This window comes from Chiloscyllium plagiosum, unplaced genomic scaffold (genome assembly GCF_037043375.1).
Source record: "Chiloscyllium plagiosum isolate Xiang-an unplaced genomic scaffold, Cpla_swu_hap1 HiC_scaffold_22, whole genome shotgun sequence".
NCBI lineage: Eukaryota > Metazoa > Chordata > Chondrichthyes > Orectolobiformes > Hemiscylliidae > Chiloscyllium > Chiloscyllium plagiosum.
The window spans coordinates 30,636,875-30,661,937 of record NW_028270160.1 but is presented as its reverse complement, the minus strand read 5'-3'; the positions used below and the strand labels follow the sequence as shown (position 1 = coordinate 30,661,937).

At 39.5% G+C, this 25,063-nt stretch overlaps 1 protein-coding gene across 1 annotated transcript; it reads left to right on the top strand.

Annotated features, from left to right (window-relative positions):
• Positions 1-105: 105 nt before the first annotated feature.
• LOC122547995 (zinc finger protein Pegasus-like) lies at positions 106-25,063 on the top strand. Its single transcript, XM_043686547.2, has 4 exons — positions 106-306; positions 12,386-12,553; positions 15,843-16,022; positions 17,651-25,063. Exons 2-4 carry the CDS (start codon positions 12,421-12,423, stop codon positions 18,580-18,582), a joined length of 1,245 nt encoding a protein of 414 aa, XP_043542482.1. The 5' UTR covers positions 106-306; positions 12,386-12,420; the 3' UTR covers positions 18,583-25,063.

Here is a 25,063-nt window from a genome sequence, read left to right as displayed (position 1 = left end):
GCTGTGGTTTCTAGGGTGACAGTTTCCGTGGGGACTCGTTAAGCTGTCGCACCAATTCCTCCCTCCCGAACTCTGACCTCCCTCCCCCCCCCCCCCGGCTTTTGTTCGGTTGCTCGCTTCAATCTTCCAGCCAGGATTCGGCGGAAAAAAAAATAGAATTTAAATTAGAAATCCGTTAAATTAGCTGGCCGCCGCTGTCGACGACAATGCCGTTGGTCGCGTGCAAAAGGTCGTCTCCCCTCCGCCAGCCCGATTGGGATGCTACTCTGGTGAAACGGTGTTTCCAGGGCAGACGTTAATTAGAGGGTAAGTGAACAAATACAATGTTTAAATGCTGGTAGGTAGGTCGGATGCAGCGTTAGTGTTCCTTTTAAGAGCGAAGAGCTGTATATTATATACATTTAAGGAGTCCAAGTCGATCGATTGACGCGACGACCTAACGCTCCCCGGACATGTCTGTCTCCAGCTCCTTGAATTATTTGACGTCTGTTTGTACTAACCCCCATCCCTTTCGGGAGACAGTTTTAATATCCCACATCCCCTCCCCCATTTCCAAATCCACAACACAGCCTGAGCGGCGCAGCCTAACATGCTGATGGACTGTCCGTGATTGACATTGGGTTGGCTCAATGGGAACCGGCGGCCGCTGTGACTGACCAATCGGCTCGAGCAGGCCAGGCAGCGGTGCCGCCCCTCCATCAGCAAGGTCCCTTGAGAAGTGAATGGGAACAAGGTGGGAGGAAGTGCGTGTCAATCACCGACATCAGGGTGTCCAGCATCCAGTCGCTCTCCCTCCAAATAAAACCAATTACAAATGGAATAGAAATTATCGAACATCTTGGAAACAAGAAGTTTATTCTTCAAAGGATAAGCTACCACTGATGATCACCTTGAGTTCAGGGTTACTTTCTTATAATATTGAAACTATTATAGGACGACGTGATTCGCAATTGTCCTAATGAATAGTTTAGAATCACATGCCAGCCTTTGAGTACAATAGAGGTTCACTAGGTTTGTGGTTTCAAGGGACTGTCTTATGAAAATTGATTAAATAGACTCTCGTGTTTAAAAGGAGGGACGATCTCAATGAAGCATACAAAATTCCTAAGGGACAAGAGGGTACGCGCTGATGGGATGTTTTCTCCTTTTGGGGGTGCACTCTCAGAATAAGGGATTGGCCATTTAGGATTGAGACCAGACGACACCTCTTCATTGAAAGTCTCCACGCCAGTGAACTGTGGATGCTGAGTCAGTGCTTATATTCAAAAGTAACCAATAGACTTATGGATGAGAGAAAGTGAGGGCTGCAGATGCTGGAGATCAGAGCTGAAAATGTGTTGCTGGAAAAGCGCAGCAGGTCAGGCAGCATCCAAGGAACAGGAGAATTAACGTTTCGGGTATAAGCCCTTCTTTCAGGCTTATGCCCGAAACGTCGATTCTCCTGTTCCTTGGATGCTGCCTGACCTGCTGCGCTTTTCCAGCAACACATTTTCAGCAGGAATAGACTTATGGATGTCAAGCTCATGCAGGAAAGTGGAATTGTGGTGGAAGATTAGCCATGATCATGTTGAATGGCAGGGCAGGTTCAAGAGGCCAAAAGATCCATGTCTGAACCATTTCTTATCTTATTACATCCTGTGTTTGGTTGCACTGTGGCTGCAAAGAAACATCTTAGCAAACAATACAGAATGAAATATTCCAGTATACATTAAAATATGTGGTATTTGTGTGTATGCACACAGTATGAAATAAATGTAATACATACAGATTCTGCCCTTAACATCTCCCATCTGTGTGTTGAGCAGCAACACACAATATTTGTTTGCCACTATATTTATCAACAGATTTTCCTCTAAACACATCTGTTACATGGGAATTTTTTAACAGTGTAAAAAAGGGGAAATTATGATAGAAATGATTTGCACCAATAATTACTACTCCATATTGTTCCCCCCAAGACATATGATCCACTGTTGTTCCAGGTGAAAACAGGTTTGCTTTCCCACTGAAATCAAAGCTTTGCTTTCCCATTGAAATCAATGGCAATCACCACTTGTTCATTTTGAGACTTCTGCCACTTGCACAAAAATGATGTGGTGTTCCCATGTATCTGCTGCTACTGTTCTTCTAGATTGAAGTGTTTATTTGTTTGCGAGATGCTGTCTTAGGTTCTTTGGATTTCTGTGGTGCATCTTGTAGACTATACATAGCTGCTACTGTGGATCGGTGATGGAGGGAGTGGATGTACTACCTGTCAAGCAGGATGTTTTTTCCTGGATGGTGTCATGCTTCTTGAGTGCTGTTGGAGCTACAGCCAACCAGGCAAGTGACTTGTGCCTTGTAGATAGTCAAAAGACACTGGTGAGTCAGGAGATGAGTTACTTGCCACAGTATACCTAGCCTCTGAGCTACTCATAGCTACTGTGTTTATGTGACGGGTCCAGTTGAGTTTCTGGCCAATAGTAACCCCAAATATTTTGATAGTCAAGGGACGGTGATTAAACTGTCTCTTATTGGAGATGATCACTGCTTGGCATTTGTGTGGCACAAATGTTGCTTGCCATTTTTCAGCTACAGCCTATATATTGTCCAGATTTTGTTGCATTTGAACTTGGACTGGTTCAATACCTGAGGAGTCACAAATGGTACTGAACATTATGGAATTATCAGGAAGTGTCCCCATTTCTGACTTTATGATGGAGGGAAGATCATTGATGAAGTTGGTTGGGCCGAGGACACGACTGAGGACCTGCAGAGATGTCCACGAGCTGAGATGACTGAACTCCAACAATCACAAGCATCTTTCTATTTGCCTGGTATGACTCCAACCAGCAGAGAGTTTAGATTAGATTACTTACAGTGTGGAAACAGGCCCTTCGGCCCAACAAGTCCACACCGCCCCGCCAAAGCGCAACCCACCCATACCTCTACATTTACCCCTTACCTAACACTACGGGCAATTTTAGCATGGCCAATTCACCTAACCTGCACATCTTTGGACTGTGGGTGGAAACCAGAGCATCCGGAGGAAACCCACGCAGACACGGGGAGAACATGCAAACTCCACACAGTCTGAGGCGGGAATTGAATCCGGGTCTCTGGCGCTGTGAGGCAGCAGTGCTAACCACTGTGCCACCATGCCGCCCACGCATACCCATTGATTCCAGTTCTGCTAGGGCTCCATGATGCTGCACTCGGTCAAAGAGTTATATAGCACGGAAATAGACCCTTCTGTCCAAATCACCCGCACCAACTGTATATCGTAAACTGATCTAGTCCCATTTGCAATATTTTGGCCCACATCTCTCTCAATCTTTCCTATTCACGTACCCATCCAGATGCCCTCTAGGTTTGGACTCCTCTACCCTGGGGAAAAGACCTTGACTATTCACCCTATTCATGCTCCTCATGATTTTGTAAACCTCCATAAGGTCACCCGTCAGCCTCTGATGCTCCTGGAGAAAATGCCTCAGCCTATTCCACTTTTCCCTATAGCTTAAACTCTCCAATCTTGGCAACATCCTTGTAAATATTTTCTGAACCCTCTCAAGTTTAATAATTCCTTTCCTGTAGCAGGGAGACCAGAACTGAATGCAGTATTGTAAAAATGGCCTCACCAATGTCTTTTACAAGTGCACCTTGCAAAGGCTATGAGCCTTGACAACATTCCAGCAATAGTACCGAATTTGCCAATCCTGTACTCAGTGCACTGACTAATGAAGGCAAGTGTGCCAAATGCCTTCTTCACTACCCCGTCTACTTGTGACCCTATTTTCAAGGAACTATGCACCTTGACACCTAGGTCCCTTTGTTTGGCAATACTCCCCAGGACCCCACTATTGTATAAGCCTTACCAAACTGCAACACCTTACGTTTATCAAAATTAAATGTCATCTGCCACTCCTCGGCCTATTTGCCCATCTGATCAAGGTCCTGTTGTACTCTGAGATTACTTTCTTCACTGTCCACTACGCCACCAATTTTGGTGACATCTGCAAATTGACTAACCATTACCTCCTATATTCACATTCAAATCATTTATATAAATGATGAAAAGCAGTGGACCCAAATCCTTGCAGCACATCACTGGTCACAAGCCTGCAGTCAAAAATCAACCCTCTACTACTGTCCGTTGTCTCTCACCTTCAAGCCAATTTTGTATCAAAACTGGTACCCAAACTGGGTGTCGGTGAGCATGTGCTGCTTAATAGTACTGTTGATTACACTTTCCATCACTTCACTAATAATTACAAGTAGACTGATGGGACGATAATTGGTTGGACTGGATTTGTCCTGCATTTTGTGTATGAAACATACTTGGGCAATTTTCCACATTACTGGGTAGATAGCAGTCTTGTAATTAAACTGGGAACCACTTGGTTAGGAAAACAGCAAGTTCTGTACTATTACTGGAATGTTGTCAGGCCCATGGCCTTTGCAGAATCCAGTGCCACCAACTGTTTCTTGATATCAAATGGGGTGAACTGAATTGGCTGAAGACAAATGCAGGACAAATCCAGTCCAACCAATTATCGTCCCATCAGTCTGTAATGCTGTGGACCACTAGAGGTCAAAATGGATCATCTACTTGGCACTTCTAGCTGAAGATTACTGCAAATACTTCAACCTTTGCACTTAAGGTTTTGCTCTTCTGTCATTGAATTTGGGGATATTTGTGAAACCTTATCCTCCAGTGAGTTGTTTATTTGTCCACCACCATTTATGACTGGATATGGCAGCACTGTAGAGCTTAGATCTGATTCATTGGTTGTAGGATTGCTTAGCTCTGTGTATCACTTGCTGCTTGTGCTGTTTGGCATGCAGTAGTCCTGTTTGATAGCTTCACCTGGTTGGCATGTCATTTTCAGGTATGCCTAGTGCTGCTACTGGCATGTCTCCTGCGCTGTCCATTGACCCATTGATGGTAATGGTTAAGTGGGAAATATGCTGGGCCATGAGGGTGCAGATTGTGTTGGAGTACAATTCTGCTGCTGTTGACGGTGCACAGCGCCTCATCAATATCCAGTCTTGAGTTGCTAGATTTGTCTGAAGTTTGTCCCATTTAGCACAGTTAGTACCACACAGAATGCTGGAGGGTATTCTCAATGTGAAGACAGGACTTTGTCTTGATAAAGACTGTACAATGGTCACTACTAGTGATGCATCTGCAACTGGCAGATTGGTATGGATGAGGTCAAATATGTTTTTCTCTCTTGTTGGTTCGGAGTCAATATTAAGGACTCTGAGGGCAATTCCTTCCCAACAGTATACCACTGAGCCAGCACCTCTGCAAGTCTGCCCTGCTGGTGGGACAGGACATATTCAGGGATGTTGATGGTAGCATCTGAGACATTGTCTATTAGGTATGATTCCACAAGTATGAGTATGTCTGTCTGGTGCTTGACTAGTCTGTGAGACAGTTCTCCCAGTTTTGACAGTAGACCCCAGAAGTTAATAAAGAAGACTTTGCAAGGTTGACAGGGCTGTTTGTGCTATTGTCTCTTCTGAAGATTAGGTTGTTGCTGCATGGTCCATCAGGTTTCATCTCATCCTCGAGACTTTGTAGAGATTGACAAAAATTGAGTGGCTTGCTAGGTCATTTCAGAGGGCAGTTGGGAGTCAACCACATTTCTGTGGGTCTGGTTACATGTTGCCAGACCCAGTGAGGATGGCAGATTTCCTTCCCTCAGCCAGATGGATTTTTCCTGACAATTGACAATGGTTTCATGGACTTCAATAGAATTTTAATTCCCAATATGTTTTATACCACCACCTGCCACAGCAGGATTCGAACCTGGGTCTCCAGAGCATGAGCTACGTTTCTGAATTAATAGACTAGCAATAATACCACTAGGCCATCACCTTCCTTTGTACCCTGGTTTTAGATTCACCAGCCAAGGCAAATATCTGCATACATCCTATTACACCCCTCATTAAGAATGTTTTGAGTTTCACCCTCATTCTTTGAAATTCTAGGGAGTATACTGTATATACTCAAGGAAATCTTGATCCCATGTAAAAGTCAAAGCACTATTCTTGGCCAAAAAATCTAGAATTTTCCATATATCTCGTGTAAAAGTCGACCCTAGTTCTTCACATAATTCATACCGACATTAGGCTTCGGATTTCTTAAGTTCATCATTGAGCAAACACTATAATTAGTATTCACTTTTTGTACGGCTGTTCTGCTCTGCTCGAGAGCTCTGTTCTGCTAGCCGTCCCACTCTGTTCTGGAACTCTGTTCTGCCAACAGTTCCCGCTCAGTTTCAGGATTCTAGTCTGCCAGCTGTTCGCGCTTCATTCCGGGATTCCAGCTTGCTGGCCATTCCTGCTCCGCTCCAGGATTCCAGTCTGCCAGCCATTCCTGCTCCATTCTGGGATTCTAGTCTGCCAGTTATTCCCGTTCCATTCCGGGATTCCAGTCTGCCGGTCATCCTGCTCCATTCTGGATTCCATTCTGCCAGCCATCCCGCGCCGCTCCGGGACTCTGTTCTGCTGGCCGTTCCTGCTCTGTTCTGGGATTCCAGTCGCCGGCCGTCCTGCTGCACTCCAGGACTCCGGTCTGTTTGCCATCCCTCTCTATTCTGCCAGCCGTTCCACTCCTTTCCGGGACTCCAGTCTTCTGGCCGTACCACTCTGTTCCTGCATTCCAGTCTGCCAGCCGTGCAGCTCCGATCTGGGATTCCAGTTTGCCGGCCGTCTGGCACCGTTCGGGGATTCCAGCCTGCCGACCGTCCAGCTCCGGTCTGGGATTCCAGTCTGCCGGCCGTCTGGCACCGTTCTGGGATTCCAGTCTGCCGGCCGTCCAGCTCCGGTCTGGAATTCCAGTCTGCCGGCTGTCCAGCTCCGGTCTAGGATTCCAGTCTGCCGGCCGTCCAGCTCCGATCTGGGATTCCAGTCTGCCGGCCATCCAGCTCCGGTCTGGGATTCCAGTCTGCCGGCCGTCCAGCTCCGGTCTGGGATTCCAGTCTGCCGGCCGTCCTCCTGCGGTCTGAGATTCTAGTCTGCCGGCCGTCCTGCTCCGGTCTGGGATTCCAGTCTGCTGGCCGTCCTGCTCCAGTCTGGGATTCCAGTCTGCCGGCCGTCCTCCTGCGGTCTGAGATTCTAGTCTGCCGGCCGTCCTGCTCCGGTCTGGGATTCCAGTCTGCTGGCCGTCCTGCTCCAGTCTGGGATTCCAGTCTGCCGGCCGTCCTGCTCCGGTCTGGGATTCCAGTCTGCTGGCCGTCCTGCTCCAGTCCTGGATTCCAGTCTGCCGGCCGTCCTGCTCCAGTCTGGGATTCCAGTCTGCCGGCCGTCCTGCTCCAGTCTGGGATTCCAGTCTGCCGGCCGTCCTGCTCCAGTCTGGGATTCCAGTCTGCCGGCCGTCCTGCTCCAGTCTGGGATTCCAGTCTGCCGGCCGTCCTGCTCCGGTCTGGGATTCCAGTCTGCTGGCCATCCTGCTCCAGTCTGGGATTCCAGTCTGCCGGCCGTCCAGCTCCAATCTGGGATTCCAGTCTGCCGGCCATCCTGCTCTGGTCTGGGATTCCATTCTAGCCTTCAGCTGCACCGATGATGTCATTGTCGCTCCAAGGTTTATCACTAATTCATTTTATCTTCTATTTTCGTTATTCGATAATTACTGTAATTCATTGTGTCTTTTTCTTTATTCGTTTCAAGATCAACTGGGCTTCTAATGATACAGTATGAATTTTGACGGGCATGAATTTCAGCCCATCAAAAGTAGTATCCATCTAATAGTCGATCCCATAAATTTAACCTTAAAACATATTCAAAAAAAATTCAACTCTTATGCGTATATATGGTATATTGAATCTCTTCATTAAACAATCCTGCTATCCCAAGGATTAATCTGCTGACCCTTTGTAGCACTCCCTCTATGCCAAGTATGTTCCTCCTTAGAGACCCAAACTGCACATGATACTTCCCAGGAAAACAATGTCCCCAGAACAGTAAAAACAAAATACTATGAATGCTCATGGTCTGGTTTGAAGTAAAAATGTCCTAGAATATATACTCTAATTTAAGTTCGTATGGTGGAATACTTGTGAGACACAAGAGTGTATGTAGTCCAAACTAACCTTTGGATAAAGGTGACTACTATCTATTTACATAATAAATTGAGGGAGATAAATATCTAGAATGTTTCTATTATCATTACTATTAACTGTAACCTCAGTTGTACAGGACTAATGCCATAATGCTGAATGACATATGATGTACAATCATACATTGTAAGATTCAGTACAAATGTATAAAATGGCTTTATCAGACAGTGTAATTTCACTGTTAACAACAAGTGTTTAAAGGGTTTGGGCTACTTCCTTGTATCACTGATTCATTGCACAGATTGCTGTTGAAACAGATAGTCTCTATCTGGCAATTTGTTTTTAAAACAGAGCCTATTCTTGATCTGTAGATAAGTTATAAATATCTTATGATTCACTCTTGTTTCTGAACTAATAATTGAGACCGATTGCATCTCATTTAGGCTGTTGCAAATAATGTCTGTCTTCCTTTTGCAAGAAACAGCTTGACTACATAGATATTGGGAATGTGCTACACAGTGAATAACCACTTCTGTACAAGCACTATTCCCTTTTAGAGAAACCCAGGTATGGTAGCATCTGTGAAGAGAAAACAGCGTTAACCTTTAAGTCCAGGGGCATTGTTCGGAACTGATAGCATCTGGGAATAAAAATGGTATTTATCTTGATGATAAGGGTAGGGCATGGGAAAAGGAGTGCTCTGACAGGTGGAGGCAGGGCCCAGAGAGAGAGAGAGAGAAAGAAAGGAATTATTGGTAGAAAGCTATGGAAGAAGAGAAACTATATAGGTAATAATGAGCACTATGAATGAAAATAAGTTAGTTGTGCTGAAAGCATCCATTGTTCTTAATTTTATTCCCTTTTAGATGCATGTTTGCTTAGCTGTGTAGCAATTTTAAAGTGAACATGCAGTTCAGTAAGCATTGCAGCTTTAATGTCATTTAAAGGTGACCTCAGAACTTCAAATTGGCATCTGAGACTTGTAAACATTTCAGTCATGTTACACCAGGTATTACAGATGTGTGCACACATTGGGCAGCCACCAGGTGTATCTAGAGCAAGCAGACTTTGGATTTTTTCATTAGACTTTAGTCAGCATCCCAAGCTATTTTGGGTCTCTACAGTGCAGCTACTATCCTCTGTTAACCTCACTAACTGAACATGCATTCAGCAGCTTGAAGGAAGACCCCTTCCATCAGTGCTATTTAAAGAGTACACCCATTTCTTACAAATTGAGTCCTGTTGTTTGGACTCTACAAATCTTCAATTCCATGTACAAGTCCGTGAAGTCATAAAAATCTATAAGGAGTGAGGTGGCAGCAGCTGAGTGAGTTTTCACTGACTTCAAAACTTCTGAATAAATCAGTTGCCTCCATATATGTGCAAGGCAGAATTGCTCTGGAATGCAGCATGACATGGAGAATAACAAAGGCCATACAAAGCAGGGAAGGATGGAAGAGGAGAAGGACAGAAGGACTTTAGCAAGAGGCTTTATGCACTCAGGATGACTGGGGAGTATTTCTCTTGCACCTTAGCAAGAAAAGTATATGTGGGGCATCTGCGCTTCAGTAAGAATATTTTCACTGAAATCTAACCTGTTAAGGCCACAATTGCAGTCTTTGAATATAACAAGGACCACATTGCCAGTGGTTGGCAAGATGACAGTGACGGTACCGAAACCAGATACACAAAATTCAGTCACACCACCCTGTTCAAGCAACATATGTGAACCCTGGATCAGAACATCTAACTGGTGTGTGATGATCCACAACAAATACTCAGGTCAGTGCCAGATATACTGGCAGCATTGATGGTGGATTCCTCATGTAGCATTCTCCTATGTCAGTTGCATTTGAACATGACGGCAAACCAAAGTGTGGTCACTAGACAATAAGATCCTTCTGATGACCACATACTGAAGACTTTGGTAGTCACACTGCCACTTGTACTGTAGATAGAGCAGAGCATTGGTGGAATGAAATGCTGAACAAAAATTGCCTGAACTGCTCTGGTGCAGTATTTGGCAGAATGTATGTCATGATCTGTCATAATCTGCTGCATGCTCCTCACCATAATGAAGGAATAGCCCTTTCCATCAATTATGTGATGAGGAGCGGTTTGTTTTCAAAAACTCTGAGTCTGATTCTAGGAAGCACAACAATAAGTTATATTTATAAAACAGTTTTAACATAATGTAACATCTCTATGCAGTAATAATCTAAACCAAAATTTGTCCCTAAATCACATACAAAAATCTTAGGGAAGATGATTAAGCGCTTCGTCAAAGAGAGAGGTTTTAACAAACAGCTTAAAAATGGAAAGAGAGGCTTAGAAAAGGAATCTGTAATGCTTAAAAAATTAACAACTGACAAACTGCACAATCAGCCATGAAGTCAAAAGGTCAAAGGCGACATGGTGGCTCAGTGGTTAGTACTGCAGTCTCGCAGCGCCAGGGACTCAGGTTCGATTCCAGCTGTGTGGAGTTTGCACATTCTCCCTGTGTCTGTGTGGATTTCCTCCAGGTTCTCTGGTTTCCTCCCACAATCCAAAGATGTGCAGGTTAGGTGAACTGGCCATGCTAAATTGCCCATAGTGTTCAGGGGTGTGTAGGTTAGGTGCATTAGTCATGGGGAAATGTAGAGTGGGTCTGGGTGGGTTACCTTTCAGAGGGTCGGTGTAGACTTAAGGGGCCGAAGGGCCTGTTTCCATACTGTATCAATTCTATGAAAAGTTAAGAGGAGCTTTGATATCTTGGAGGATGCTGCTGTCGAAAATGCTGATAGTCCACTGCTGCTGGTATAGTTTGGGCACGGACCATCATGTGTTTTCTGAAAGCAGTACGTTGTCATCTGAGGCCAATGGAGATAAAGTGATACAACGAAAAAGTACGACACAATTAATTTTGGATTGCAATAACAAGAATGTAGTTATAAAGGGCCAAATGGACTCCACCTTAAAATAAGTCTCTGATTTTGTACAGTCCTTGCCCTTTAGTACATTCTGTTTGTATCCTCAGCTTTAAAATTTGCAACAGATAAAAATAAGATATACAGTATAAAGGAATAAATTAAGCTATCATGACAATTAGTCCTCAGAATAGTAGTAAAAATCACAAATACTAAGCTATGAGATGATTCATTCAATTACCTTCTATTCTCCTATTATATCATACATGACATGGTTACCACCCTTTTCAGAAATCCTGTACTTCTGAAAGTGTTAAACAGAATCTGCTGATATTACTAATCAATGAACCAGTGTGTTATACTCATCTGACTTCACTGGCTTTGGTTGTAGTCCCTTGAATAAAAATATTATATCAAGAATTTACAACTACTTGTGCTAAAGTAAAGCTGTATCTGTATAAATCTATATGTCTCCTCAATTAAGAAGCAGCTCAAGCTCAATGTGTCTCAGCCAGGGATCTTTACAGATGATGTAACCAATTGTGAATTGAAAGCCAGAAGCTCCCTCAATATTTCAAAATTGTGCCGTTGTAATGAAGTACTGCACCATCTACATGCACAAGATGCCCCTTTTCAGTATATCATGATGTATATTGTGCTACAGAAAACATGAGAAACAAAATTGCAGAATTCATGCAGTTTTCATAATGGAACACAACATCCCATACGTGTTGGGCAACATCAAAGGTACATGTAGATCAACACTTCAGGTCCTGTGAGGGATCTTGACTCTCTACAATTCTTTACATAAACAAGCATGGAGATATTGCATATATGTCACTGATAGCATCAGCCCAACGTTAGCATGATAAACATATCCCACCTTTATACTTATTGTTTCTCTTTTATTCTTATAACCTGGCAACATGAAGGAGATATAATTATTTTTTCTAATCATACTGCCATTCTATTCTTGCTGCATGTTTCTAGTTTTAATTCTGAGAAATTCAAACTGCTGGAACAGTAGAACCTTCTCAGATACCTATAAAAATAGCGCCAGTTGCAATGCTAAATGACTGCTGTCAAGTTTGGTTTTGTAGATGTGATTCTGTGCTGTTATAAATATGCTTTTGCAAAAGATTTGGGAGTTGGCATTTCAGTATCATTTCACAAAACTGTTTGAAGAAGTAGTTCTCTAAATTAAATATATGCTATTATGTAGCGTTAAGAGTTCCTACTGAGCAGTTAAAACTCCTCACTGTTCAGTCACAGCAACTTTGTTGTACTGCTCTGATGAGTATTTGATCACCTCATTTGAAATATTAATAGATAATAACATACTTTGACAAATGCCTATTGCTACAACATTCAAATTTTAATAAGTTTTGTTCTTCACAATGTATTCCTCATAAAGTTATATTTTCTTTTTTCAAGGAAATAAACCAATTTTTTTAAACATTTGAGAGATCATGGAGGAGAAGAGAGCTGCTTCTGTAGATTTCGTCAAGGATTTCCAGGAGTATCTCACTCAACAAACCCAACATGTGAACATGATATCTGGCTCTGTTGGTGTGGAGAAGGACCCAGAATCTCTACAAACTGGTAAGGACATTTTTGTCTGCAAAAATTATGTTTTGTGCATAGTGAATACTGGCATGCTACTCTGAGGCTAACTTGTCCACTATGGTTACTTAGATTCATAGAAAGAGGAAGTCCCGAATCAGGACTGACAAATTAAAATCTCCACTTGACCGAATTAAATGTCTGTCTTGAGGGGCCGAAGCAAGGAGGGTTAATATTGGCTGAAAATGTTTTCTTTTCAATAAACTAAATGCTTTCTGAACAAAAATGTTGCAGACCAGCCAGTGATGTACAATAGATTATAAATTGTATATTTAAAAATGTATCTGGTTATATGAAAGTTTATTGTAAAAGCAGGCAAAAAGTAATCTGAAGATTTCAATGCCATTGGTCAATGATCTTTTCAATAAATTTATTCATTAACAACATTGTTAATGGTTGTATTTTAATGTCAGAGGGTGGCATGTGAATGGAATGACTGTCAGAGGAAGCTGGTACAATTGCAACTTTTAAAACGCATTGGATGGATATATGAATAGAAAGGGTTTTCATTGATCATTTGCAGCACTTTTTCCCCAGTGTGTTATTCCCTAATTTGACCACTCTCTTTCCTGTTATCACTCCATACACCTGTTTCTCAACTCTGACCAATTCATTCTCCTACATTGCATTTTTCTTTAACTTCTTGCAGTTGTTTTTCTAATTTATTAAGAAATCCTAGCAGACAAACTTCAAAATCTTTATTCAACTAGTTCATGTAATGTATTTAATGTACACCTGTTGTAGCTGTTGTTTTCATCCTTCCTCATGTTAGTAGTTGAGCTTTTAACAAAAACAACGCCAGGTGAATTCTGAAGCCAAATCATTATGTCGCTGTGTGATTCTTCTCAGGTTAAATAGACAAGAGTTTCTCCATTTGAATCTGTTTTTTCAAAGTATTAAAAGATGCCTCTTTGAGGAAGATATGGAAAAGATGAATTTGAGGGCAATGCAAACTATCCTGGGATGCAGGAAAAGGGCAACAATAGATCAAAGTGTTATAGATGAAGTGGACGATCATAGAATAAGTGGTGGTTAAGTTGTGGAGGGATGGAAAGATAAAGGGCCAGGGAATAAATTGTATATGAAAATGTGAGCATGGATAATTGTGGGTCAAGGGGAGAAAGGGAAGGTTTGGGAAAGAAAGTTACAAGAGCCTCATTTTTCCTGTAATTATTTAAAGGCTTTTGATGCATTATCCCACTACACCACTCCATGCCACCCACTTCTAGAAAGGAACAAGAAATTAAAGTGAGAAACAAAAAGTGTTAAGGAGAAAGAAACAGAAGTGAAAAAGATAGACAAGGAGACAACTGACAATGAAAACAAAACAGATCTTGGTAAAAGATAGGTTCTGTTTTATTATATAGACTACCATAGGAGATTTGGTATATGGGTGATATGTTTTGTTGGAATCTGCTGTCTAAACTAATTTTATATTATTAGCCTTACCTCAGTAGAGTCTTGAGATGCACAACACGGAAACAGACCATTCGGTTCAACCCATCCATACCGACCAGATATCCCACCTGCCAGTACCCAGTCCATAACCCTCCAAACCCCTTCCTATTCATATACCCATCCAGATACCTTTTAAATGTTGCAATCGTACTATTCATATACCCATCCAGATACCTTTTAAATGTTGCAATCGTACTAGCCTCTAGCACTTCCTCTGGTGGCTCATTCCATACACGTACCACCCTCTGGGCGAGAAACTTGCCCCTCCGGTCTCTTTTATCTTTCCCCTCTCACCCTAAACCTATGCCCTCTAGTTCTGGACTCCCCCACCCCAGGGAAGGTACTTTGTCTATTTATTCTATTCATGCTCTTCAATCCTAAGCCTCCGACTCTCCAGGGAAAACAGACCCAGCCTATTCAACCTCTCCCAATAGCTCAAATCCTCCAACCGTGGCAACATCCTTGTATATCTTTTCTTAACCTTTTCAAGTTTCACAACATCCTTCCGATAGGAAGGAGACCAGATTTGCACGCAATATTCCAAAAGTGGCCTAACCAATGTCCTGTACAGCCGCAACATGATCTCCCAACTCCTGTACTCAATACTCTGACCAATAAAGGAAACATACCAAATGCCTTCTTCACTATCCTATCTACCTGCGACTCCACTTTCAAGGAGCTATGAACCTGCACTCCAAGGTCTCTTTGTTCAGCAACACTCCCTAGGACCTTACCATTAATTGTATCAGTCCAGCTAAGATTTGCTTTCCCAAAATGCAGCACCTCACATTTATCTAAGTTAAACTCCATCTGCCACATCTCAGCCCATTGGCCCATCTGATCAAGATCACGTTGTAATCTTGAGGTAACCTTCTTCGCTGTCCACTACACCTCCAAATAATTATATTAGTCCCTCTGTATTACATCATGAACTTAAACCCCATTCCAGAATTAAGCCTATTAATCAGTACCAATCCAGTATTGAGGAAGTGCTGCTGGGTCATTGGTGCCATCTTTCAGATGAAATATTAAACTAAAGGCTCATCTGTTCTTTCAGATGCCCATAAATTTTCTAGCACACTATTTAAGAGCAGAACAGTTCCCTGGCTATCATGGTAATCTAGCCACCATTTCATTCCTCAAATAAGTTCACTAAGACAAATTAATTTTTGTTGGACCTTGCTGCACACAAATTGACTTAGTTTTCTCTACATTATAACGATTACCATACTGTGAGTACTTAATTAGCTGAATTACTTTAGGATGTCCAGAGGTCAAGGAAGTTACAATATAAATTCAAGCTCCTTCGTAAAGGGAAATCTTTTCATTAGAAATAAAAACTCTATTTATTTTATCATCTGTGGTTCCTGTGTTGTAATGGGACTTTACTCATTTCAGCTGTTACCTGTTTGTGTTAGCTGAATGCATATTGCAATGCTTGAGAATGTAAGACTTAGTCAGAAAACATTCAATAAAAATGAAATTTGACTTTAGCACCTGTAAATCATTAATTTACATATTAATATTTATTACAAAATAGTAGATATTTTACTGTCAACAAGAATTACCACAGAAAATCAATGAATATTTGCAGAAATACAAAACAACGTTTCAGAAATGTCTTTCATGCGGTAGTTTTTCTCTTAACATTTGCTATAAATGTAGAAAATGATCACAGAACTTTTTTATGAACGACAATATATTTGTGTCACCTGTATTGTAAAATGATTTTCTTCTCTCATAGCTGTCTGTACTTCAGATTGCAGAGAATTTTTAATTCTTCCTATTTTTCTGGGATTTATTACTGCAGGATCAGAAAATGATCAAAATGGAATGCATCATGCTTCAGTTGAAGTTTCATTGGATGATGGCTCTGGGCTTATGGCTGATGGGCTTGAAAGAACATATGATGGAAAACTAAAGTGCCGATACTGCAACTATGCTAGTAAAGGGACTGCACGTCTGATGGAGCATATCAGAATGCACACAGGTAACAACTGTACATTGACTTCTACGTGATCTAAAATAGAAGTTATTATCAGATGTTTATTTCTATTCTAACTACCTAAAGGAGCAGTACTGTACAATAAGGTGAAAACATACTAATTTAATGAACATGCTCAGTTACATAAAATCCAAATTTCTGGAATGTCAATTGAAAATGAGGTAAACAACCTTTTGATTCATTTTGATGATTAGGTTGGTAGAGAGATGGTAGGTTGTATGATAGAGGACAAGCTCTTCTCTTGACAAATGTTGTTGTTTTAATGAAGAGAATAATTTATACAAAATTATTAAATTCTAACTGAGACCAAACTGGGGTATTTAGATAGCATTTAGCGTCCAGGTTGATATTAAGTTTGTGGTATTGATTATGAGTGTGACGTGTAAAACTATTTCTTGACATAAATTGACTTAAATGGAGTCTCACCATCAAAGTCCCCTTAAACTACAGTTAATTTTTATTTTCTGCCATGTCGTATTGGATTACTTTGGTTAAAGTTGTGTTGCTAACTTCATTGTTGGAAGTAGTTTATGATCATTTGTTGTTTGGTATTGTAAGGCAGTTAATTTGACATTTGCTGATACATTAATTAACTCAGTTTAGATCAATTAATGTTCCTGTTTTTATGGTATTAGTATTGATTCAGTTTCTCCACAAGGTTAGGTTCTGTCACTTAGGAACATAGACTTCTTGCAGGATTTCCCCAGCAACTATCGTTCTCCCTTTTTAAATACCAATTTTCTCAGAACAAATAAGCTAAAGGATGTTAAATTTGATCACAATTCTTTGTAACAGTTTGATTTTTTTTAAAAGGAGTACCGATGGTGAGTCTCCCCAGTTTAAAGTGAAAAGGGCTTCGACTAACGAAAAAGCAGGTAAGGATCAATGTATTCAGTAACCATCTGGTTAAGCCTACGATAGCATAGTACAGTACTGCTCCTCTAAGTAGGATATATAAAGCTGTAAAATCAGCAGATAAAGGCTACAGTTCTTTCTTATAATTATGTTTGAGTTTTTTTTTGTAATTAGAGAATGGCACCCATAATATACAATGTGTTATGATTTGACAATGCAGGAACTGCTGTCACTTCTGATTTTCAAAATGCATCCTGTAAGAGGCAAGTTATTTTCTGTTGATTTTTCAATTGGAAACATATTTCATCTTCAACGTTTTTAATGAGATTTCATTCAAAAACAGATGGCAGATAACCAAGTAGCTAAGAAGCTGAGATAATTTCAAGTTACCTCATCATATTTCATGTTAGCTAAAATTCCAGCCCTTAATGTGATAGTGAGTAGGGTGCAAACATCCAACTGACACACATCCATCAGCTATATTGGTGGAGTTTCATCAGTTTGTAATTGACCCACTACAGAAAATAATCCACAAATCTGAACTGCCTCACCATGAGGAAAGAAAAACAAAACTGTCCAGATTTCTTACATAGCAACTATGTTGACAACCAGATGGGATTGTTGACAATGATCTTAAGAGTTCCACCACTCTGTCGCACTCCTAGCTAAAGGAAAAGCTACTTGGTGGAGGAAAAATTAGAAAAATGCAAAAAGGGAGAAAAATGGCAAGGTTTGCTGATCTATTCTTTCTGATACAGGTGAGAAGCCCCACAGATGTCACCTATGCCCGTTTGCTTCAGCGTATGAGCGGCACCTCGAAGCACACATGCGCTCACACACAGGTGAAAAACCGTACAAATGTGAGCTTTGCTCTTTCTGCTGCAGTGATCGAAGTAACCTGTCCCATCACCGTAGACGTAGGCACAAACTTCTTCCCTTGAAAGCTGCTAGGACCTGCCTGACCAATAAGAAAATGTTGGGCATTTTGCAGAAAAAAACTAACAACTCCCTGAGTTATGGGACAAGACTTCTGATTAATCTAAGTCCTTCTTCCATGATGATACCGAAGCCAGATTACCTCAATGACTTTTCTCATGATATGTCAGCTAACTCCTATGAGGGTTTGCAAAAAGTACAGTCTGTTGGGATCTCAAGGGACATGCAAGATATTATGGTGGATAATCCATTAAACCAGCTTTCTACCTTAGCAGGCCAATTGTCCAGCATTCCACCTGAAAATCAAGCTCCAGCATCTCCTGAGGTGGTAGCCTGCAGGGATGAAAAACCATATGTGATTTCACAGTCTACAGCTCCAGTCGTTTCCACGGTAGCTTCCAGTGTCGCCCAAAGCTCATCTCCTATCAGTCCAGATGCATGTCCCATGCAAAATCAGCGGAACTTCAGTCCTGTGGCTGGCCCCAGTAGTGAGCATAGTGCTCATACAAGTACACCCAGCGTGACGAACAGCCAGCCTAGCACCCCTGCTCCTGCACTTCAGGTCCAGGATCCCCAACTTCTGCATCATTGCCAACACTGTGACATGTATTTTGCAGACAATATCCTTTACACTATTCATATGGGGTGCCATGGTTACAAGAACCCATTCCAATGTAACATATGTGGATGTAAATGTAGAGACAAATATGACTTTGCTTGTCATTTTGCTCGGGGTCAACATAAGCAGAATTAACATTACAGCACCTAATTAAGAGCTGGTATTCAATTTCAATACGTATTAGACTAATGTTGCTTCATATTGAGAATATTAAACATGTAATGAGGGAATGATTTACTTGCCTCACTTTTTTTTCCTTTTGTGGATACTTTAAAATGCTTTTTAAGTCTTTTGAAGTTATGATCTAGAATTAGACCACTTCAAAGCATATTGGTTTGCAGCACAATTTGATATATCTCCTACAGTGTAAATTCAGCAATTGCATCACTTCTTATCTCCATGAAGACTTCAGTGATCTGAGTGAACCATGGCTTATACTTGAATATCAAGTGCTGATCTTGACAAGTATCTGTCACTAGTGAGAGAAGAACATTACTGCAGAAATAACAAAAAAGCTGTCAACTTCAATTACTGCCCCAATATATTTTTTTATATTCTACAGTATGTTAAATAGGGCATTTAGCTGTATAAATTATATTATTTGAATGCATTTTTGTAGATTAAACTTCCTTTCTGCATTAAAAATACTGAGACAAAAAGTTTTATGTTTTGACATGAACAACAAAAGGTTTATCAAGAAATTAATAAATAAATTCTTTGTCAAATGTATAAAAATAGCCCACTAGATCTGGTAAGCATTCACATTTTATTATTCAACAGTTAACAGCTTTCCATTGTAGAGTCAAATTTATCTGCTTCAAGTCTGTCAAACTAAGCAGTTGTCCCTTAAAATCTTCAGACATGTCTCTATGCCAGTTCTGAGGATCAAAGAAACATTTCTGCATCAAAGGTACAAAAATGTAAAATGCTTTAGTAATGGTTTGCATTTCCAAAATTACTAAATCTGTCTAGCTCTAATTACTATATCTATATTTAATAACAGTCTTTATTTTACAAGTGGGATGATGTGACAACAGCAAAACCGTTCATATCGTGGTCTACGTTAGGACAATTCTCATCTTTTTACTTAAATACAGAGGCATGAACTCAAAAAAGTTGTCCAATAATAACCTTTATTTATTGGATCAATATAAAGTCAACACATTTAGTACTGATGAAATAGAGACCTTAAACAATTTTGTTATTTTAATGAACTAAACTCTTTGACTTCTTACAGCAGAATTATTTATTGAGTTCGATGATTTCTTGATATGTTCCACTTTTTAATCACTTCCAGTATGTGAGATCATGAGCCTTTGAGCCATCATATAGACAAATCCCCCTTCTCACGTATGTGCATCAGCTCAATCTGCTTATTGATCTCTGGGCATTTCACATGCTATAAGAGTTAAGCTAGAATTTGGATCAGACCTTTCTTATCTTGTGCGTTTCTCAAACTCCAGAATTTGCTTGTCCCTGAATTATAGCTCCCTTCATAGATATGTTGGCACTTAATTTTCTCTCTCAGGATTCTAATTCTAGCTTTTAACTTCCAGCACTGAATGTCCTTTGTTACTACTGATACTATTTTAATTTGCTTGCAACTTTTCATAGCCTGTATCTTTTACACTGCAGAAAATTGGATTTATATAGAAGGGCTTCCAGTTAACAACCATAACTTTGAAGAAAGTTGCAGAAATCTTGGGAATATGGTATAAAATGTAACTACCTTGTTTTCTGTGACTTGCGCAGCTTCTACACCAAAATTATGGCAGATATGCTAGAGAACCATCCTTAAATTTTACTCCTTGATTTTCAAACATTTTTTGTGGATCTTAGAAGTTGAGTTTTGCTTGAAGTTTAGTTCAGGAATTTTCCCCTCCATGATACATTGTAACCATTAGATTTAATGATTTCTTTTGAATATCAAGATAGATTATAACTATTGAATTTTAGGTAGCAAATTAGATTGCTTTATGTCAGCACTTCATGCAAAATACATATTCTAAACCTGAATTCAATGTATAATCTTCAAACATACTCCTTTACAGTTAGGTTTTGGAATACTTCAAGCACTTTTTAACAAAATAATGTTGGAATACACTGTAGATGTACAGTTTGCCCTCCAAGCTAATATCCATTATGTAAATAATCTGCTGTGGTAACTAGCGGCATTACAAATTCCACAAAAATATGGATACGCTAATCTGTTGTTAGATTAAAGTTCAGCTTTTGGAGGCAAATAAATGCAAGGCACTTCACTTGTGTGTACCTGACGTTTGTGGCTGTTCGTGTTCTGGGAATACCGAGACCTTGCACTGAGATCCGGTAGGAATTATCTCGTTGCTTGCAAAGGAAGTATAAAGTGAATTCTCAACATTTGCAAAAGTGTAGAAATGAAAATGCAAATGCATCTCCATTGTAACACACACAAGAGACTTATTAAGAAAGTTTCTATTACAGCTCAATTAGTCAACATTATTTCTTTACAGCTTCTGTCCGTCACAAACCACACCAATTGCTAGGTGGCAATGGTGCCTCATTGATTTAGATTATAAATGATTGATTGTTTTTAAACTGACTCCATTAAATATGCTTTTCACCAAAACAAATAAAAGTTACACACCTTTTGTGCCTTCAAGATTGAAAACTGATTAGATTTTACAATGATTTGGAGATGCCGGTGTTGGACTGGGGTGTACAAAGTTAAAAATCACACAACACCAGGTTATAGTCCAACAGGTTTAATTGGAAGCACACTAGCTTTCGGATCGACGCTCCTTCATCAGTTGATTGTGGAGGGCTCGATCGTAACACAGAAATAGTTTCACTTATTTCGTGTGTAAATCACATGATTTTGTGATTTACACATGAAAGAAGTGAAACTATCACTGTATTCTAACAGATTAAAGGCTTAACAGACAATCAATTTTTCAATGTATAATTTCAGTTACATTACACTGCAAATTTTTGCTATAAATTCTGTGTTACGATCGAGCCCTCCACAATCAACTGATGAAGGAGCGTCGCTCCGAAAGCTAGTGTGCTTCCAATTAAACCTGTTGGACTATAACCTGGTGTTGTGTTGTGTGATTTTTAACTTTGGATTTAACAAGGTTTTTTATTTCTGATTACTTGATTTCAATACATTTGGTTAGCATTTAGCACAAAAGAGCTATGTCTTGTTTGGCAAAACAATCATCTTTCTCATGTCACTTTGGAAGTGGTGATTATGTAAAGATAAAGTTATATTGTCTCCTGAATTCTCCTTTTATTGATTCTAAATTGATATTGACAAAAGTTGGATTGTAGTGGTCAGTGAGGAAGAAGTGTCATTTGTTTTATGTTCAGCAAGTCCATGTTTTTCTGATCTGCATTACTGGCTATTGGTACAGAATTTAAATAAGCATAAGATTTAGCCTTAATTTCTGATTAAATTCTAAATTAATAACCAGCAGTGCCTAACAAATAAATACATCGAAGATCCAAAAATGTCATTTTCAGGGTTCAGTATACATATTAAGTCAGAATATAACAGGTTAAGCATGGTTTAAATGAAGTTATGTCAAGTAACTGCATATGTTGTTATAATGCATTTACACAGTAGATGAATCTAATTCATTTTAGATATGAAGTTTTCATGATGGAATATTGGATTCTTTTTAAGTAGAGACACTGACTTTACAAGGTGAATGCAACTATGTGTCACTTTGCCTCAGTGAATAAGCTCACCTCTTGGTCAGAATGTTGCACATTAAACAAGTGCCAGGAGTGGAATGCATAACTTATGTATCTCGGTACTGAAGGTCTGTGTAATTGTTGGAGATGCAGACCTTTAGATGTTCGACATCTCTCCATTCCCTGAGAACAAATATCAAATGGCACTAATTGGACAGGGAGTTCTTCCAAGTGTGTGAACCATAGTACATCATTCAGTCAATGACACCAAAATGATTTTAACTAGTCATTTATTTCATTGCTAATGCAAGTATTACTTCACTGAATTGTGTTCCAATCGTCAATTTAAGTTCTTTGCTAACATTGGATGGAACACTGGTAGTAAAGTATGTGTGCAAACAGACAGTGAGTTAACAAAATGGAACCTTTGGAAAGCTTTGTCTCACTGTCTGTCCTCATCTACAGAGGTTTTCCCTTCAAAAAGCTATTAGTTTTAATTGAAGCATTCATGCCTATACAAGTCATTGAAATTCTATTTTTTTTTAATATGAAGAGTTTTGAGAGACAAAACATTATGGAAGTAAAAGGTCTTTTTATGCCGCTGAGAACCATGCCTTGAAATAGCCAACTCTTTTTAGGCCTCCATATAAGTTATATAAACAAACATATTATGTATCAACCGAGAACAACTGATATCCAGTAGAGCTGATTTATCGTTTTTTTTAACTTGTACCCTTCTTGCACTTAGCAGTACAAAAGCAATTCTATTTCGTTTGAAAATTCAGTTCATCCTTTTTTCAGGGTAAGGTGTTTTAACAAACAGGAAAACGTATAGCAGCTCATCAGCTTATCCAAACTGTTCCTAAGATATTAATCTTTCTTGTTCCAAATTTCCAAAGTCCTCTTGATACCTCAATCCAATGATGATAGCAACATATGAACCTATGTAGCACACGTTAATTGTAAGATTGTCTTAGCTGACCCGGATGAAACCTAATTCATTGTTCACATATATGGTTCGAAAGAGGTGCCTCTTACAATTAAAGTCAGATTATCTGACAGATTTTAGAGAAAAACAAAGTGTAGTTAGGTGAATTTTAGAATCCCTAGAATAATTCAGGCTGAGATTAGTCAAACACTCACTTGCATTTTATAGCTCCTTTTAACATAATGAACTTACCCATCATTCTTAGACAAAATGTGACACAAAAAACAAAGGGTTTTGGGAACAAGTCCATTTTAAGGAGCATTTTGATGGAAACCAGAAAGACACAGGTTTATGGAGGGAATTCCAGAGCTTAGGGCCTAGACAACTAATTGCAGCCAGTGGAGAGATGAAGGAAATTGAGGGTTTACTAAAGGCCAACAGTGACAAGACATGTTGAAAATTTACAATATTTAAGGAGGTTACAAAGACAGAGGGTACAAAGCCACAGTGAGAGTTGGATATATCGATGAGCATTTTATTTTTACTGCAGCTGAATAGGAGCTAATATGGCACAGTGAGCACAGGGCAAATGGATGAACGGGATTTAGTGAGAGTTAGGATATGGATAATAGAGCTTTAGATCAGTTGAATTTTATGGAGGGTTTGACTAAGCTCGAATTTTCAAAAGAATCATTCTTAGTCTGTTTGCTATTTATATTAATAGACTTGAGACAATCACATTGCCAACAAAGCCACTGATATCAATTTTTTTTTTGCAGAATGTACACCAATAAAAGTCCTGGAATATTTAGCATTTTAGGCTATTAAAAATGGAATTTGGTTCAGTCATCATAAAAATAGGCCTAATTACAAATGGAAAAAATTTTATTTATAAAGTCATAGAGATGTACAGCATGGAAACAGACCCTTCGGTTCAACTTGTCCATGCTGACCAGATATCCTAAATTAATCTTAACACCTGTAAAATTCTGGAATGCCATTCAGTAAATCACATTTTTACTAATTCAGTTACTTGAAAAAAATACAATTATCCCATGTATCAAAACTAAATTTCTGTTTTATAATTTTAAATATTAATGTTTAGTTATGTATAAAATCTTTGATAATAGCAGTTTAACTGGATCTTAATTGTAATAACTTTTCTCTTCCTTAAAATCATCCTCTAGTGTTTCTGACCAAATGAAAAGCAGTATCCTCTAGAAATTCTGAGCTGAGTCCAGCATTCCATCATTGATTTGTTGTATATAATTATATACGGAAATGTCTGTTAATATGATGGCAGAAACCACTGAGATAGCACTTTATTAAGTAGAACATTAAGGAATTTACTAAATGGGTGGTGGAGGTGGTTGAGCTTTTGGCTTGATTATTCCAAGCCTTTGTGATTAATAATTCTTTGTCAAATTAAGTTTTTTAAGTCCAAGTTCATTTTGTATGCTGTAAAGTGAAAGTTTTGTTACATATTAGTAACTAATGTAAAGTGTTTTTTTTTTGTTTGCATTGTGTTGTCTTTCAGCAATGCATTTGTATATATGTATACACATTAATGTGCATATAATTCAATACACATTTAAATTTAGGTGCTGTAAAATTGTGAATAAATTGTTAATGTGACTGTTAAATAGCCATTTAATTTATCTAATGCTAACATTGGTACAAGTGCTTGATAGAAAAATGCTAACAGTGTTTAAACTAGCTACAGTGTTTGTACTTCAAAAATTATAAAAGTGAAGTTCCTTGATATTTCATGTGAGATTATTTAAACTACATGCCCCTACAAGTTGCAGTGGCAAAATGCACTGTACTGTGATATGAGCAGTTTAAACATTGTTTCCTGTTTTTGAGTTTGATTGTGTAAAATAAAGCAGAGCTGGCAAATTTGGTTGTTTTGAGTTGCATTTTGTATAATACATTGCTTTAAATACAGTAGTATGAAGTGTAACTTAAGGTGTTGGTTGCTCTTTGTACAATAAAAGTAAGTTTACATTT

Bases quoted from the DNA above. Each gene is read 5' to 3' on its own strand.
- LOC122547995 (XM_043686547.2), top strand. From the start codon at position 12,421: ATGGAGGAGAAGAGAGCTGCTTCTGTAGATTTCGTCAAGGATTTCCAG. The intron at 12,554-15,842 runs GTAAGGACATTT...TTATTACTGCAG, and splicing joins CCCAGAATCTCTACAAACTG to GATCAGAAAATGATCAAAAT. The intron at 16,023-17,650 runs GTAACAACTGTA...TTTCTGATACAG, and splicing joins GCATATCAGAATGCACACAG to GTGAGAAGCCCCACAGATGT.